The 18,014-nt window shown below is 39.6% G+C and overlaps 1 protein-coding gene across 7 annotated transcripts in view; it reads left to right on the forward strand.

Moving 5' to 3' along the window:
- LOC124116779 (PHD finger protein 14-like) overlaps positions 1-17,416 on the forward strand; it is a 28,171-nt gene extending 10,755 nt beyond the window's left edge. Inside the window, exons 7-24 of one of the 7 annotated variants that reach the window (XM_046478289.2) lie at positions 158-213; positions 569-680; positions 1,410-1,504; positions 1,935-1,983; positions 4,252-4,404; positions 5,035-5,110; positions 5,860-5,954; positions 6,064-6,160; positions 7,582-7,688; positions 8,114-8,218; positions 8,861-8,955; positions 9,181-9,312; positions 10,977-11,118; positions 12,380-12,637; positions 13,958-14,088; positions 14,637-14,754; positions 15,261-15,286; positions 16,699-17,416. In XM_046478289.2, coding sequence (XP_046334245.2) covers positions 158-213; positions 569-680; positions 1,410-1,504; positions 1,935-1,983; positions 4,252-4,404; positions 5,035-5,110; positions 5,860-5,954; positions 6,064-6,160; positions 7,582-7,688; positions 8,114-8,218; positions 8,861-8,955; positions 9,181-9,312; positions 10,977-11,118; positions 12,380-12,637; positions 13,958-14,088; positions 14,637-14,754; positions 15,261-15,286; positions 16,699-16,798 — 1,947 coding nt within the window. In that variant the 3' untranslated portion in view covers positions 16,799-17,416. The remainder of the gene's footprint in view (positions 1-157; positions 214-568; positions 681-1,409; positions 1,505-1,934; positions 1,984-4,251; positions 4,405-5,034; positions 5,111-5,859; positions 5,955-6,063; positions 6,161-7,581; positions 7,689-8,113; positions 8,219-8,860; positions 8,956-9,180; positions 9,313-10,976; positions 11,119-12,379; positions 12,638-13,957; positions 14,089-14,636; positions 14,755-15,260; positions 15,287-16,698) is intronic. The other 6 variants (XM_046478283.2, XM_046478285.2, XM_046478286.2 and 3 more) reach the window with 6 other exon arrangements.
- The last annotated feature ends 598 nt before the right edge of the window (positions 17,417-18,014 follow it).

The raw sequence follows: 18,014 nt of genomic DNA on the forward strand, positions 1-18,014 counted from the left end.
AGGACCCCTTGACTTTCATGCTCAGGTTGAACGATGAAGTGGATGTAATACTGGCATAAAGCAGTGACTCGGTGTTCTGACTTTGAACTACATGAGCACCCATTTTGAATGATTAACTGTGAATATTATCTTTCAAGGCCATGTTTTCTGTCAACAGCACTGCGAACTGTGTCCCAACTTTGGTGGTATATACAAGGAAACAGATGCTGGCAAGTAAGGACGACTTCTGTTAAAAATTGTTATTAATTGGGGATATCCATTCATTTCTAAAGCAAGTCATAGGATGCCCTGTGGTCAACACTTCAATTAGCTGTGCAGACTGGGTCCTGGCTGTGTTATTACCTGATTCGACCTGATTTTTACCATACCTTGTTTCAGCAAAGTTTTCAATGTCTTTGAGCTGCGTAAGTTTCAATCTCATTAAAATCAGATCTTAGTTCTCGCTACCGCTAGCGAGAACTAAGATCTGATTTTAATGAGATTGCGTAAGTTTAATCTGAAATGCCATGATAGAACTGTTCCAAGCAGGGTAATTCCCTTCTCATTGACTTACTATTTTCTGTTGTAGATGGGTACACCTTGTGTGTGCTTTGTATACCCCTGGTGTGGCGTTCGGAGATGTTGACAAGCTCAGTCCCGTTACACTGTTTGAGATGCCCTATGTGCGATGGGGAGCAAGGGTGAGAGGACATTTTAGGAGAATATTGAACCAAATCAACTTCATTTCCTCAAGGAAATATGAAATATTTTTAGGTCTTGTATTATATGTGCTCACTAGGGCTGTAATGATATCATCAATACTTAGGTACACCAGATACTTGAATCATCAGTTTGTGAGATCGTGATACGCTATTAATTGAAACAGGAACTAATAGAGTTACCTCCCATAATGGCAGAAGTAGCACAGCGCCACCTGTAAGCTTGGCAGAACACAAGGACCTGGGCCCACTTGCGCAAAGCGATCTTAGGGCTACGACTATTGTAAGCCTATGTTAAAGTATATGAGTTACGATCATCTTAGCGCTAAGATCGCTTTGTGCAAGTGGGCCTTGTGGCTGAGGACGCGGTGACTAACTGTTACATTTAATAACCATCCCTTCATTTAAACCTGTTTTGTTCTTGTGGTTTTCTTTGTCAGAGATTTTGAGATGTCAATACATTAATGTACATGTATGTAGAAAGAGGTTTTAGAGCTGTATTTTAGTGATTTCAGTATTTCTTACTATTTGATGTGTATCGTGATACCAGTTGTATCATCAGTCTGTATTGTGTTATGAATCGTATCACAAGAAACCAGGTGATACTCAGTTATACTGCTCACAGCACATGTAAGGTTCACAGAGTTGAAAAACTGTGATGAAGACGGCATTAAGTTGTGTGAATTGTTGACCAACCTTGTGTTATTGCAGGAGTGTGCACTGTGTGAAGATGCACGGTTTTGCCGGACTGGAGTGTGTATTAGCTGTGATGCTGGCATGTGTAGAACATACTTCCACGTCACATGGTAAGTACAGACGCTACTGTTTAGGTCTTTGAACTCGATCCCAATCTTCTGACAAAGTGATACTAAGGTGCTTTCTTCCTGTAAGGGTTGTAACATTTATGACATTAATACAGCTGAATATTTTTTTGTAAGATGATAACAGCTTGATGATTTTCTGATTATTGAGGGGGCACAGGCGACTAAGTTGTCTGAAGCGTCAGAATTCTATGATCGTGGGTTCGAAGTTCGCCCGATTATGTTTCTAGGTTTGTCAGCACCATACCCTTGCTTGTGTGTTTCACCAAAGTGGTAAACGTCACTTCGGGCTTTCCTCCCACATTAAGCTTACATGCTGGAATATAACGGGAATACTGTTCAAAGTGGCATTAAACCCATTTCACTCACTCTGATTATACTTTGTTCTGATCACGGGTGGTTGTGTATGTTTCAGTGCTCAGAGAGAAGGTCTGCTGTCAGAAGCTTCACCTGAAGAAGTAATGGTAGTACAATTGTCAGGGTGGGATTTGGCCCTTCCTTGTTGCACCAAGCTACTTCACACCAGAACGTACACAGCATATTGAACCTGGTCAACCACATGCTTTTAGCAACATGTCAAGAATGTTGAATGATTTGGACAGGAATAGATTGGCTTACACTTTCGTTAATATGAAAAGTAGAACTGGTGCAAAAAGGGCAATAAATCTCACTCTGAAATGTGTTTCTCAAACATCTGTTCTACGTTCACTATTCTCTCTTCCTTTTTGTATTCCTGCTATAAGCTTAAAACTCTTTTAGAGAATTTAATAGTTGTAAAGGAAATAAGCTTAACAAAACAAATTTATCAATTTCCTCTCCATTGTCAGTACTCAACAGGCTTGTGTGCCTTACGTTCTTTCATCACCTGTAAATACATAAGGCTGCTATGTGATGTAGTGGCGACACTCTAACCTGAGTCACTATTAACTTAGGTCCGTGTACAACTCAGAAGTCAATATAGCCCTAAGCTGTTGTTTTTGTGAACCCTGCCATTGAGTAGGGGTGGGATGCTACACCAACTGTGCCATCTGATAAGTATCAAGATACCATACTTATGATCCAATACATATAACGATACTTGAACGTGCTCTTATCTGTGGTTTGTAAGCCATCTTTGTCATAGACAAGATGGCCAAATGCCTAGCACACTGATTATTTAAAGTTGGCAGTGTCAAATATGGGGCAGTAGATGAATATATTTACATTTTCACCAGTAATTTTCACTACAAATAATTGTTTGGTGAAACAATTATTAAAGCAAACGTTTTAAGGTAAGAATCGATATTTTATTGCTTTGTGTGCATCTGATCGATACTTGTAAATAGGGATTTACCATCTAACTCCAGTAGGATTTACTATAGTTAAATGAAACTTGGAACGTGTCTTGCTTGGGGTGGGGCCAAATACAGAGGGGCATCGAAGTGACCTTCATTGAGGGTCAAATACACATTCATAGGAGGTCAAGGTCACCTTCATTGAAAGGTCATTCTTAAGGTGGTTCTGCTTCTTTGTGTCCTGAATCAAGCCTATGTTTGTTAGAGCTTATGCACCATGTTTTCAACTAGAAATAATAAATTATGTGATTGGCTGAAATTAAGGGTCAAGTTTTTTTATCTTTCATATTTTTTCTTATTCCATCAAAACAAATGGAAAACCCCAATGTATCCAATGGTTAATACTGCTCCCAGTGATCTTTTCATAGTACAACCGCCCTACTGAGAAGGCTAAAGGTACCAGTCAGCTAGCAGCGTAGTAATCAGTGTTTGTGGAGAGAGACTATGAGTCTAACATACCACTGGTGGGGGATATGAGTATTTCATGCTTATTTTCATCTGATGTGACCTGGACATTCATTGGTCGGAGGACCAAGTGACACTCTTTTTTCTGAAAGCAGTCCGTGGCTTGAATTATTGGTAGAAGTTGCACTACAATGCATTGTGGCCCATTGCATTCACAGGTGACAAGGAAGCTGTATCTAGGTGCTGCTCCCTATTAATGATTTTGATAATCACTTGTCTCTACACAGAGCTAAGGGCTGTCTCATTGTGTTTTCCCAATACATCCCCGATCCAAATCTGCATCCCACTTACGTGCGTTGTCGAAGTGCATACACCATGATCTAACAAGAAATGCAACTTGATTCACTTTCAGAGACACTTGAGTACTAAAATATATTTAGATTCTGCAGCAATTTGTTTACTTATCGAATTTGAAATTGAGCAAGTAAAGATTTTTGTATCTGCAAAGTGCTCAGTGATGATGGCCAAAAATCCGTACCCTCTCGATGATTCTAACCCGATAAGTGGATTTATGGAAAGCAGAAGTACACATATTTGAAGGTACACGTTTTAGGAAGAGTATTGTGTTGAGTTTTCGCAGGATTACGATTCGTGTACATTATGGCAGGGTTGTCAGTGCGGTATGTTCGTGCGGTATGTTCATATGTTCAGTATGTGTGCGAATCGGGAATCTATTGGGAAAGCGCTATGGAACAGCCTGTAGTTCTGTGTAGCGATTAGTCAAAAGGAAAATCCTTTATAGGGAGCAGCACAGATATATGGTTACCACAGCTAATGAGAGGGAATGTAGTGTACATAAACCTGTGCTGTATTGATGATAAGTTGTTTCAAATATGCATCTCATTTTTGTCTGGTAATGGAGACAAGTTACAAGATTTTTTCCTGGTTCCTCTATGTTAACAGTTTTTTAAACCTTCCATACTTTTGTTCCAGGATATAGCTGACCCTTTTTTTGCTTACTGCAAACTCCATGCAGACAAAAACTCTGCTCGTGCGAAGAGACGCAACTGGCTTGCCATCCAGTCTCATGTCCGGCGCCACTCCGACAGAGTCCTGGAAGATGAGAAAGAAAAGGTGGAACATTCCGTTGAGTATACAGTAGGGTCTAGGTGTTTGGTGTTGTCTGGTGATGTCATGTAGGGCTGGGACGAGTCCAAATTTACTACCCGGGTACCCACCCCCCTATTACCCCACCCTACCCGGGTACCCACTGTAGATCTCAGGAGATGTCTCATAATGTCCGATTGGGAACATTTTTAGCATAGCCTTGGCAAAATATATTTAGATACACGTATTGAATAATCTGGTAATTCATACACTGAAGTTGAATTAAGTTATATCTTTATTCAACCATATGAAAAATCAGAAGGAATGTGTGCAGTCAGAAAGAAATGCGAACATTAGTGACTTGTAGTGTAACCATGGAGTTCTAGATATTTTTTGTCATTAAACAATGTATCACGTGACTAACCACGGGTCCGGGTAGTCCTGTGGGTACCCGGGTCCAACTCAGTACCCACCCAACCCGGGTACCCGAGTTACCGGAGTTACCCGTCCTAGCCCTAATGTCACGTCTGAACTTACATCTCTATGCAGTAGTTCCTAAAGCTAAGGTTCATCTATGAACATTGTCAGTTGCAATCAGAGAATCATCTTGTTGAATGTTGCAAGTTATGTATGTGTATGAAAGTCATAACAAATTGGTGATAATTTCAGGCAAGATTTCACAGGAAACTCAACAGACATCGACAGAAATATGCCATCGCAAAGTCAAGGCGTCCGCCTTCATGGGGTATGTGTGGGACTGACTGATATTGAGTTTATTAATGTACAAGTGTACAGCAATGTTTCAGCTAGTCATTCTCAAGAGAACTCAACACTATAAACTTCTGGATGGTATTGTGATGGTTATATTTTCGGATTCCAAAGTGATCATTGTTACATGTGTATGGTTTGCATACATCCTGTCCACCCATGAAGATCCGGGTAAGAATAGATCTTCAACCCATGCTTGCCAGGAAAGGTGACTATGCTTGTCGTAAGAGGCTATTAACGGGATGGGTGGTCAGGCTCGCTGACTTGTGTGATGCATATCATTGTATCCCAATTGCGTAGATTGATAGGCATGATATCCATCACTGGATTGTCTGGTCCAAACCTGATTATTCACCGTCATATAGCTGGAATATTGTTGAGTACAGTGTTAAACAACTACGAAACAAACAAAACATACATGCATATCATTGTATCCCAATTGCGTAGATTGATGCGCATGATATCCATCACTGGATTGTCTGGTCCAAACCTGATTATTCGCCGTCATATAGCTGGAATATTGTTGAGTGCAGCGTTAAACAACTACGAAACAAACAACACATACATCCTGTCAAAGTCTGATTATTCTCTGAACATCCTGCAAAACAAGCCTGATTTCATTGGATGACCATATTAACTGTAGTCATATGAAACAATTGGGTGTTCTTAAACTTCTTTTGTGTTGTATGATTTCTTTTTTCATCAAATAGTATTGTTTTTAACCAGTGCCAACACAAAAGTTAGTGAGATTTCTGACCTCAAGCCCGTCAGCAGTAAGAAGAATGTTGAAAAAGGCTGAACTCATGGGCGTCATAACACAGGTGAGCCTTTTACATTCTTACAAGCATTTGTCATCAGAACACTTGTATTTGATTTCCTTGTACACATAACCTTGATTCTAGTGACAGCTCCAGTACGTGTTTGTTCCAGGTTCATAACTCCTCCCATGGGCACGAGAAGCAAGAAACTCGGAAGAAGTTGCACATTGCTCCTGCTCTAACATCCGACTTCATAGGCTACTATCTTGGTAGGTGGAAGTAGTTACAGTTGTCTCCCCTGTGAGGTTTCAGGGTAAGAATTGGTACCAGCAACCTATGCTAGCCGTACCGTATGGATTCTGGGTTAGAACTGGTTCCAAGCAACGTATGTTGGTTATACTTTAGTGATTTCAGGTTAGAATTGGTCCCCAGCAATCTATCTAGATCATATGAGGCGATAATTGGATTGGGTGATCAGGCTTGACGACTTGGGTCATATTGTGTCATCGTGCCCTGATCATTGCTCACAATATCAGTCACTGGATTGTCTGGTCCAGACTTGATTATTTACAGTCCATTGTCATGTAGCTAGATTATTGCTGTTCTGTGACATGAACAAAACAAAACAGTTGTGTCTGAGGGGCACTGGTATATAAACTAAGACTCCTCTAGCATTTCGTCATCTTGTCAGTAATGATTAATAAATGCTACTGAGGTCTTTTGTTCATCTTACAAATGGCCAGCACTTTTTTCTTATTAACTTTGTCTGCTAATGAGCCTGTGTGGTTTTGATTACTCTTGTGATTGTTGGGTAGAAATATGTCAACAGTTCACAGTTAAACAACTTTTAGCACAACACTTAAGTTTCGATTGGATGGCTGTCAAGGCTGCTGAGTGTTTGGATGCTTGATCACAAGCACAGTTCTCCACAGACTTATTGTCAGCATTCGGGATCGATGTCTACCTTATCAGCTGTCCTGTCCTACATGGGAAGCCGTGGTCTCACATAACTTGATCTATTTTAACCTTCAAAGGAGACATACTTTTTGTGAGACTGAGTGAATGTGAGTGAAAGAATGAACAATGATCCATAGTTAGGATATCATGACGGTGACACACAGTCAATACAGTTCCACATTGTAGCAGCGATAGAAACTAACAGTTTTTGCCCACTAGTCCTTAAAATGATAACATATAGCAAAACCCTAAAAAAGGGCAAATTTCTACTAGTCCTTATGATACCGTAACTGTTGGGCTGTTTGGCAAGGACTGTAGGACTGGTGCCAATTTCTAACGCTGTTGTAGCCACTTGATCCCTAGTTTCGTCAGCTGCTGTGACAAGTATGGTCTACTATGGAACTATTCTGCCCTAACACTTCCCAAAACTTCCCAAAAAGTGAGTGAGTTGGGTTTATTGCTGTATTCCATGGCGTGTCCGCTTATTGTGAGAGGTAAAGCCCTAAGTGATGCAGGTTTCAGACATTTACAACTTTGTTGAAACACATCAGGATGGGTATGGTGCTGACACACCTTTAAACATAATCGGGGTGAACCAGGATTCAAACCCACAATCATAGGTTTCCGGTGTGCCCAAGGGACGCCACTCTGCACAGCAAATTGCAACACCTTAGACAAGCTTTGATAACACATGAAGATGTAATTTGATGTAACAGTAAGTCTGTTTGTGTAGAGAGGAACGCTCGTATCGAGAACCTGAAGCAGAACATGAAGGATCTCCTCACACAGAATGATAAACTCAAAGATCAAGAGAAAATACTCCGCAGCCAGTATGATCAAGTAAGTTCATTTTGCGTTCCAACTGTGTACTCTGCAAAGACTGCAAAACTGATCCAAATAACTTTTTGCATGAAATATCCTATTTAATGTCTACATATACTATTCAGAAGAAGTTAAGGGCTTCCTTTCATATCGTTATAGTGAATCTTTCCTGCCATGACAGAATAACTATAGCAATATGAAACAATTGGGTGGTTCTTAACCTTTTTTGAGTAGTATATATGTCAACTGCCTATGCATTTGGAAAGATAGACTTTTGTTATTGTGGTGGTAATCTTACATTATTGATATGATATCAGTGGCAGTAGCTCTGCTCTGTAGTACCCAATAGATGACAGATACTAGTCAGGTTACATGATCAAGACGTTCTGGTATAAGCGTGGTAAGGAAGTGACCATGGAGTAACTGTTGTCCCTGTGTTGCAGCTGTTTGCTGCTCTAGAGAAACACAAAGAGTCTACAACCAAGCTGAGAAAGGAAGGGGAGAAAATGTGGGATAACCTGTCAGAAACTGGTGGAAAGGTAACCATGGTAACTACTGTGTAAACATGTCCTTCTAAACACTCATAGCAGAGGCTGATGTTTAAAAGTGTGTGAATGATTTGAAGATGTTAACAAGGGTTTTACATGACGTGTAATGTCTGGGCATTTGATGTCATAATTTCCAGAAATACTTGCAAATGTTTTTCATACTAGTCATAACTGATGACAATGAATTTGCTAAGAAAATCTAAATTCAGACTGAGTATTTACAAGTTTAAAAAAAAAATACTGACTGCTACTCCGCTTGTTGTTTAAAATAAAATATATGTACAAACTTTCAGAAATAAATGAAACTTATATATTATTTTTATAAAATAGAAACTTGCGTCACAATGTGTAACTGACATGACTACACACCAGCCAGGTATTTCTGTCTAGTACTCACTGCAGTTACAGTGTATTTGTTACTAAACAAGCAAGGCTGGGCCTGTCTGAAATCAGTGGGACCTCGATTTGCTATACACGAAACCTGTACAATGTTATTAGTGTGAATAAAATTATGACACCCAAATTTAGAAAATATGTCGTGAGTCGTCATTTCTTGTTTCCATGTTTGCGGTTATATGTTATCATTGTGGTACTTTTACATAATTTTGTAAATGTTGCAAACACAGTTTGGTGTTTTTCCAGAAAGTAAACATTCCCGAAATGTTTCGTCCAAAGAACGTCCCTCGATCACCAACAAAGAAGGAAACGCCCAAATCTCCACCTGCTGTCATTCACAAGTAAGACAATCAAGAGATAGTTAGCTTCTGTTGCTGTAGGAAGGCCACTTGTTTCCTGTTTGGAAAGACTTCAGTGTTTATGGTAAATGACAATTACCGAGACATGTGTTTTGTGTTTTGATATTGAACTTCCTTGTTTGGATGGTGCTACAAGTAGGCTTCTTCCTGGGAAAGTAACTTTGACCTAGCAACTTCCTTGGATGACAACTCTGTCTGTACTTGTAGGTGCGGCATCTGTGTGTTGACAACAGACCAGCATCTGCTGGCCAAGTGTGACAGTTGTAAGAAGCACTACCACTTGGGCTGTCTCGACCCACCTCTCACCAGAATGCCCAAGAAGACCAAATTACAGGGATGGTGAGTACCAGTAGATCCTTTTCCTTGTAAGATTTGAGACTCTCCTTTCTCTGGGAATGTTTGAGTTGTCATCTCACAATTGAGATTAACCGTAAGTTGAATTTGATCAAATGCCTCAAAGAAAGTCTGAAAACTTTTTGTCAGAACCAGTTTTGTAATAGCTATTGGTGAGAATGAATACAAATAAGGAGAGGGCAGATGATCGATCATATTTTAAGAACAGTTGTGCTAAGGTCTTGTGAGAGTTATTGCCTGGCTATTCTGCATCATCTCTCCCTGTTTGCCTACTCATTTTTTTCCCTTTCTTCGTCCTCTTTTCTGCGACAGCCTCCGTGGTTTAGTGGTGGAGTGTCCGCCCGGAGAGTGGAAGGTTCGGGGTTCGATCCCCGGCCGCGTCATACCAAAAGACGTTAAATAATTGTACTTGTTGTTACCCTGTCTGGCGCTCGGCATTAAAGGGCTAAAACAAGGACTGGTCGGCTCGGAGTCAGTATACCATGTCTGAGTGGGGTATTCATGTTAAACTGCGGCATGGTATCTCAGTGGGCTAGCACTATAAATCGGCATCAGTCCGGACTAGTACAAGCAGCCACACACATAGACACACACGTGCTTGCACGTCGCTATATAAGTGCCATAATCTTGAACGTGACGTTAAACCCCATTTCACCTCAACTCTTCCTCTTTTCTGTCTGTTTCCCACCTTCTTTGAGAGGCATTTAGAATGGTTCCTATGATTCCTACCACTTTTCTATCTGCCCTCTGCAGTGACGATGTGTGGACCTGGAGTTTATGAACATTTTGGTTTTGTCACAAGGGATAAACTTCTGCAAATATATGAGTTTACCTTGGTGTGAAGTATACAGTCTGTTTCTATGGAGTAGATCTTTACATAGAACCCAATTCAAAAGAATCCAATCCAATTCCAATCCAATCACATATCTTTTCCCATGTCTATGGATAGCGTTCTTCAGAATGAAGTGTGGTATTCAGGCCTCAAAGTTTAATTTTTTCCAAGTAGCCATATGGCTACAAGTATTTTTTTCCAGGTAGCCAGTGGTAAAATCAAGAAGTCAAGCCAATAGTGTAGGTAGCCAAAAGCATTTGAAATTATCTTTTATTAATAACAATTGTTGTATATTAGTGGAAACTATACTTGAGTTTTATTATTTGTGACTCAAATGATGCAATCTAAATTATGTTACTAGATCATATAGGTATATCCTTGCTTATCCAATAAACTATCAACTAAAATAAAGACTAATTACATTAATATTTATGTATTTCGGTTCATTGTTGACTTTAAGAGGAATTATTTGCGAGCACAATTAGTAGCAGACATGTTTATTTTTGTGTCTGCATATATGCATCAATAGAATTTAGTCGCCACAAGATATTTTTCAAGGTAGTCATTTGGCTACCTCAGTATTTTAGACAGTAGACAATTTGAAATTTAGGTTGCATTGGCGACTGTTTTAGTCGCAACTTTGAGGCCTGGTATCACAGAATATGTCTTTGTGATAGGTCCTTGTTTTCAGAACAGGAACATACTTTAACCTGAAGCCTAACCACTATCAGGCTTACTATGGGAATGAGGTGCATGAGGTCCCTGCATCTATCTATTTTTCTTTCATCATCATTTATGCTGTGTGTCATGTGATCAGGCAGTGTTCCGAGTGCGTCAGCTCCAGCAGTGATGAGTCGGTGGAGAAGAGTAACGTCAATGTTGATGCTCCTCGACGCTTACGTGAAACCATCAAACAACCTCAGAAGTTTGTCAACATGCAGAGACTTGAGATGCTGAAGGTAATATCTGGCTGACAACTGACTCCCTGGCATGATACAGCGAACCCTCTTGATGAAACAGTATGAGATTTATGGGGATGGTCCATGTGGGTTACACTTGTTCAACAAATGGAGGTACTGAAACATCAGTTTTTAACCCTAAAGTTACCGTGAGATCTAGGTGACATGAAGCTTCATGGTTGTGTCTTAGGTGGTCACCTTCTCATTCACACATAATGTAGTAATAAGTTATAACATATATACTACACAAAAGAAGTTAAAGAACAACCGATTCTTTCATATTTCTACAGTTTAACTGCCTTTAACTTCTTTTGAGTAGTATATTTTTGAAGTACTCACTCAGGCTGTGGAATAGAAATGCCAGCATAATGAAATCAATTTTCAGATTTTGTTTTCATGACAAAAAAATATATTCTTCTGAATGACATAATCAACGTCTTGTCCGTTAATAATCATTTCATTTCCGAGCAAAACTCAAAAACAGTTCAATATTGGCTGATATGTCAAATATTATTCTGAAGTGGTGCCTTAGCTACTTTTTCTTGATTCCATGGCACCAATGTGGACTTAGCCTCAAAAGGGAGTGGCAGGGTGGGTTGATTTCATTGCCAGAGCACAAGTCAAAAACCGTTCAATATCTCTCAAAAAAACCTTGGCAGATATTAAACAGATCCTGAAAACATTTTGACTTCTTCTCGAGATCGGGTGGATGTCGTTTTCAGAGCAGAGCTAGAAAATCATAAAATATTCTTTAACAAAATATGCCAAGTTTATCAATCTTGTCCTGAAGTGGTGCCTTTATTTTGAATTATTTAGGAATATTTACCCCTCTTTCCATGGAGTCAGGGGCGGTCGGGTAGCCTAGTGGTTAAAGCGTTCGCTCGTCACGCCGAAGACGTGGTTCGATTCCCGACATGGGTACAATGTGAAGCCCATTTCCTTTGACCCCCGCCGTGATATTGCTGGAATATTGCTAAAAGCGGCGTAAAACCATACTCACTCACTCACTCCATGGAGTCACATTTTGTGTTTGATACATGTGGGCCTATTAGGCTTATATGAAGAAACAAACAAACTTTTCATAGGTTTCACAGCGGGCATGTAAAAAACCATGATAGCTACGACTATAGTCATGTATATCCAACCCCTCTTCTGTCCACTGAAAATTGTCTCATCCATATGTATTGTTGTCAATAAATTAATTTGTTTCGGCGAAGTGACATGTCTGATGGCCTTTGATTAAGTTTGATCTCACCAACAGTATTCCTTGCAGAAAGAGAAGAGGAACAAAAGCAAGAGTGTCAAGAGGAGCAGCAGCAGCAGCAGCAGCAGCAACAGCAGGAAGAAGAAGATTGTAGAACCAGAGAAACAGGAAGAAGAGGTGGAGATAATTCCTACTCCTGTACCTGAACCAGAGCCGGAACCAGAGCTGGAACTGGAGGAGCCAGAGCCAGAGCCAGAGCCAGAACCAGAACCAGAACCAGAACCAGAGCTGGAACAAGAACCGGTTTTAGAACCAGTGAGTTGCAGACAGCTGTAGTCAGTGGGCATGTGTTTAGAGTTTGTTTTCCCTCAGTACTTGTGTAGAGAGCAACTGAGAGCAACTTTTGTCAAGTGGCTGGCTTTGTTGACATTTTAGGCTCTTGACTACATATCTATGTGAGCTACAGACCACAGGGAATTGTTGTGCAACTGTAAGCACCTTGGGTATCTTGAGTTAGTATAGGTTGAGGTGAGGTGACATGGGGTTTAACCTCACGTTCAAGGTTATTATGCTTATATAGCTATAAGTGTGTGTGGCGGGCGGGATGGGCAGATGGGCAGGCCGGCAGGTGGACGCGCATGCTTGTACTAGATCGCACTAATGCCGATTTTAATATGAATACCCCACTCAGACACAGTATACTGACTTCGAGCCAAACAGTCGTTAATCCTGAGTGCCAGACTTGTACCATCTTTTGGCATGACGCAGCTGGGGATTAAACCCCAGACCTTCCTCTCTCAGGGCAGAGGCTGTACCACTAGACCACAGAGGCGGTTGAGTTAATATAAAGACAAAAGGGAACATCTTATGTTCAGACCTACATACATGGCTCTCACTGATGACTGATTGTATATTATCATTACATTGTTGAAGTATGGGCAATTCGACAATGTTCTTCAAGTGTAACAAATGTTGGGATAACACTTTCTTTGTAAAGTACAGATTCTTGTACTTTCTATTTTCTAAATGGCATTGTGTATTCATAGCTTTCGGTCATGGTAGCCGTGCCAATCTACACTTGTCAGAGGGGTACTCAAAGTACGTGATCTAGACTACCACTTGTTGGACTTTCATTTTGTGGAAGCCTTGGTGGCTGTGGGTTAGATCGCTGACTTTGTGTGCTGGCAATTAGGTGCCTCACTCTGGCAAGTGTGGGTTCGAATCCCGGACAGGACTCAACCCGAAAAAGTACGAGAATCTCTACTTTACTAAGAAAGTGTTATCCCAAATATAACATTTGTCACATTTGACCACTTTCTAAATGGCATTGTGTATTCAATGTTCTTCAAGGCTAGATATGTATTCAATATGTTGCAACTTTTCTTTCTTAACCTCTAACAAGACAACTGAAGAACATATTGGATGCATTCAAATCTTGGTTACATTTTAGGCTGCTTACAGTTTTTCTATCCAGAATGGGTATGTTTGAAATTACAGAACTTCAAATTTAGTATTTCTCTTCATCTTCACTTCAGGATTGCTATCATGTATATCTCTGCAAATAAGAAAATTCACATTTATGAAAGTGGTAGTATCAAGCAATTAAGTAGTCAGCTGTTTTTTTTCAATTATCAGCCACCAAAGAAAACCAAGATGACTCCCACCACTTCTGCCCCAAAGAAGCCTACAAAACCTATAAAAGAAGAGGAGCAGAGAACACTGTGTGTTGTGTGTAACCAACCTGGATCCAACAGCAACCTGGTCAGGTAGGCAACCTGTCCGTCTGCAGCCGTGGCAGCCATATTGGAAAACTCACTGGACTATTTGGCAGCCATTTTTACTGAAACTAATGTTTTTATGTTAAGTATTGCTCAACATAATTATGTGTTTAAATTTGTTCATGCCATCAATATGAACACAAATCTATTCAAAGGCTCAAATTGAATTTTTGGCCACTACTCCAGAATTTTAGCAGATAAAGTTATATGGGTAATATATGTAGCTTAATCTCAACTTGTTTTTTCCATTTCAACAACACTTTGTGATTTGACCTTCCTAATAACCCTTGTGTTCACTGTCGGATCCAGTGGGGAAGCTCCAGGGCGGCACTTATTTCAGACACCGCGCATGTTAACTGCGCTCTCGGCCAAGTCGCTTCATGACTTAGGTATTATGTGCACCCCAGTTTTAAGATAGTGGATCTGCCCCTGGCTCTTCACCGTTTTGTCAAATTCTTTTATAATGTTGGCTTTAGTTTTTGTGCATATTTTCTTCCACGATGTAGCTAAGATGCTTCTGACATCCCATGTTTCAGCTGTGATGAGTGCCAGCTGTGTTACCACTTCCAGTGTCTGAATCCCCCCACCAGAAAGTCCCCCAAACCCCGAGGGTACACGTGGCACTGTGAAGCCTGTGACCCCACAGATGAGTCGGTCAGTGTCCACTCTCACACACCTCCTGTCATGTATACCTCTGTGAAGGATATTCCTTCTTAACATGTATTTGGACTTAGGTATAACTAGGACCTTGCACTAATGTATTCTGGCTTGAAGGGAATTTTCTGCAGTGTATGCATATATAAGAATATATAATCTGGAGCAGCATCTTAGTTTGTTAAAACTGATCAGATTTGATACTGTTACAGATACATGTATTCATAGCTATCGGACAAGGAACACAACTGCAACAGTTTTAAATGATCTTGAGCATTACACAGGGCAGTAACACATTAACTAGGCAATAAAGTTACTTTAGGAATATGGAGATGAGAAATCTCTCAGCATTTCATCAACATGACAAAACCCAGTAAGAAGCAAAAATTAGTTTCAACAGTACAAATTTGGATGCAAATTTAGAGATGTAAAACATAATAAGGATATATTTTCCTTTGCTAAAAGTTTCACAATGTTTTTTTTCTTTTTGGTGCTGCTGCATGTAGACCTCTCCAGAGAAAGAGACACACACGTGTTGTATTATTTTATTTATCACCCTTATCAGCTATTAGACTTATTCTTTTATTCACAATGGTCAGGAAACCTTTAAAACTTGAGAACTATGGTTTTGAGCTGCTGTTGGCTGTCTTTGGTACTGTGTGGCTAGATACTGGAATGAGGTGGAAGCAGTACCGTGGGATATTGTGGCTGGGTTGCTTGGATTAATCCGTATGTCTGACAGATGCTGTATGTGCACCAATTCACACCTGTAGCACGGCAAGGCAGGGTTGCTATATGGAGCCTGTTCACATCTTCACGCTTTCTTGTGGTGGTAGTTCCAAGTTTTTTATCTTTACAACCTAAGGTTGTTCTTGAAATCTATTGATTTTGGAAAGTGACAATTAATTTGGAAATAACTAAATATGTTATGTTTCGGCATCCTGTAATAAAGTGATTGTGTTACCGACACATGATATTTGTTAGACTGATGGAGGTGAAATTATTCCGCGAACGTCTTCCCTGACCATTGTGATGACTGCTTTGTTACCGTTCGCTTCAGAGTTCCTCTGGCTTACGTTATGCGAAATTATTTACACTGTTGCTTTTCACTGGAGTTTGATTGTCAACTTGCAGCTTGGATGAGTACTTGTCTCTAGCTTGGACAGATCCAAATCTTTATGTCTGACTAAATAGATAATGGTATTTACAAGCAATATATAAATATCAGTATTTGTGATTATAAAACTCCACATAACAGGATCTTTTCTTATAGCCAGGACTTAAAATAAGAGCTTATGCTGTGAGATTAGGGTTCTTATCATGATTATGGAAATGTTCATGAAATGTGAACCATGAATAAATCTTTGGATTTGTCCATTTGTAATGATGAACTGTGGACGTTTTTCTCCGATATCTGTACTACTAACATATGTTTAGTATCATGAATTAACATTCATTTGTGTATGGCAAGTTTAGTTAGGTATGTAAAGTTGTCTTTTATATTTTGATTACGTAGTGAGGACATTACAATTTAAGTTTTTCATTATGTTGGAGTGAAATAAAGAGTTTTGTTTATCTTGTGAAATTTAAGTATATATTTAAATTCTTTGATGTGGAAGTTTTGTTACATAAATGAATTGAAATCCACAATTTTAATCTTTAAATGATTAACCCCATATACATGTTAAAGTAATTTAAAACTCTTATGCTTCAATTATATTTCTGTATATGAATTTCATGTATCAACCTCCTTGTAATATAAGGTAATGTATCTAATTAACATAATCAAGGATAATGCCATTGAGGATCATTTGAAACACCGTCAATTAGCATCTCTGTTTTTGGCCAAATAATGCTAATGTTTACATTGAAAAGCTGGAAGAATTTGTTTACAGTGAAAACATTATGGGATGTTAGGGGTTTATGTGGCTTTGTTTCTTGCAGGAAATGGACGATGATGATGAAGATGAAGGTACCGGCGAGGGGGAAGTCCACACGCGACCGTCGTCTCCCGAAGAAGTTATGGAACATGTGGAAATTGTGAATCTAGGTGATGAGGATGCTGATGTTGATGTTGAAGAGGAGGAGGAGGATATTGTACAGATTGACGACAGTGACTAACAGATATGACAATCCAGCAGCGGATCAAAACTGACATGTTTCACGTAATATGTAAAAATAATGGCCAACATTCATTAAATCAAATCAGTGTTTTAAAAGTCAGTGTAGGCAGATATGGCTGACAGCATCTTCCGGAGGCATTTATGTCCACTTGCCTGAAAACTTGGCAAACTTGGCACTTTTTTGTAGTAGTGGTCAGCCTCTCTTTTGGTAGATATATTAAGTAAATATGAATGTGAATGAGACAAATTTTAAATTATCTTCCACATTCTTTTGTTTACTTGTCCTTTGGTGGTTCTTGTTGTAGAGAAGTGAAAATTTGCTGGTCAGATTTATTTCAATCAGTATTGATGGTGTAAAATGTTGAAACGTGGACACATGTTACTGTGCAGCAAAGAGCAGAGGTGCTGCCAACACACATACTGTAACTGGATTACTTCCCCTTGCCTGATAGCCCACTCAAGGGTTCATGTACTTTCTGTTCAGTGCTTATATATTTTCACATTAAATAGTGTCATGACTTTTATGACATACATGGATATGCAGTTCTTTTTCTTGTTAATGTTAACACTGCTTGGTGAATTCTTGGTTTGAGCAGCTGAGAAATTGGTATGTTGCCAAAACATGCTATTGCAAAGTTTCTGTAAATAGTCACTATTGACTTACTTGGCTAAATGAGTGAGTGATTGGGTGAGTGAGTGAGTGAGTGAGTATTTGGGAGATAAAGGTTCTGTTTTGGTGGTCTTAATGAGTTATTCAATGCCCAGAAATTTCCTTTGGAACTGAGAGTGGTAAAATGGTAATATTTCCTGCAAGGAATGCTCAGTAAATCCCTGGAAATCTGAAAACACAATGTTTATCAACATTGCAAAACACAGAAGTCAGTCAGTCATTTCCTAATGCACTCTCCCTCTCTCTCTGCGTGAACTCTGACAGATGTGAGAAAGACATGATACAACTGAAGACGTCACATGCTTCCATTATTCAAAGAGATTCGAATCCCATTTTATCTTGTTTTTCAACCAATCAGATTACAGCACACACTCCAATTCATTTTTAGCAAATTGGGTTAAATGATGATTATGTGCCAGTAAAAAGGGACATCGAGGTTTCGTCAAATGCCCTAGATGTATGTTCAA

Source organism: Haliotis rufescens, unplaced genomic scaffold (genome assembly GCF_023055435.1).
Source record: "Haliotis rufescens isolate VD_foot unplaced genomic scaffold, xgHalRufe1.0.p SCAF_4, whole genome shotgun sequence".
Taxonomy (NCBI): Eukaryota; Metazoa; Mollusca; class Gastropoda; order Lepetellida; family Haliotidae; genus Haliotis; species Haliotis rufescens.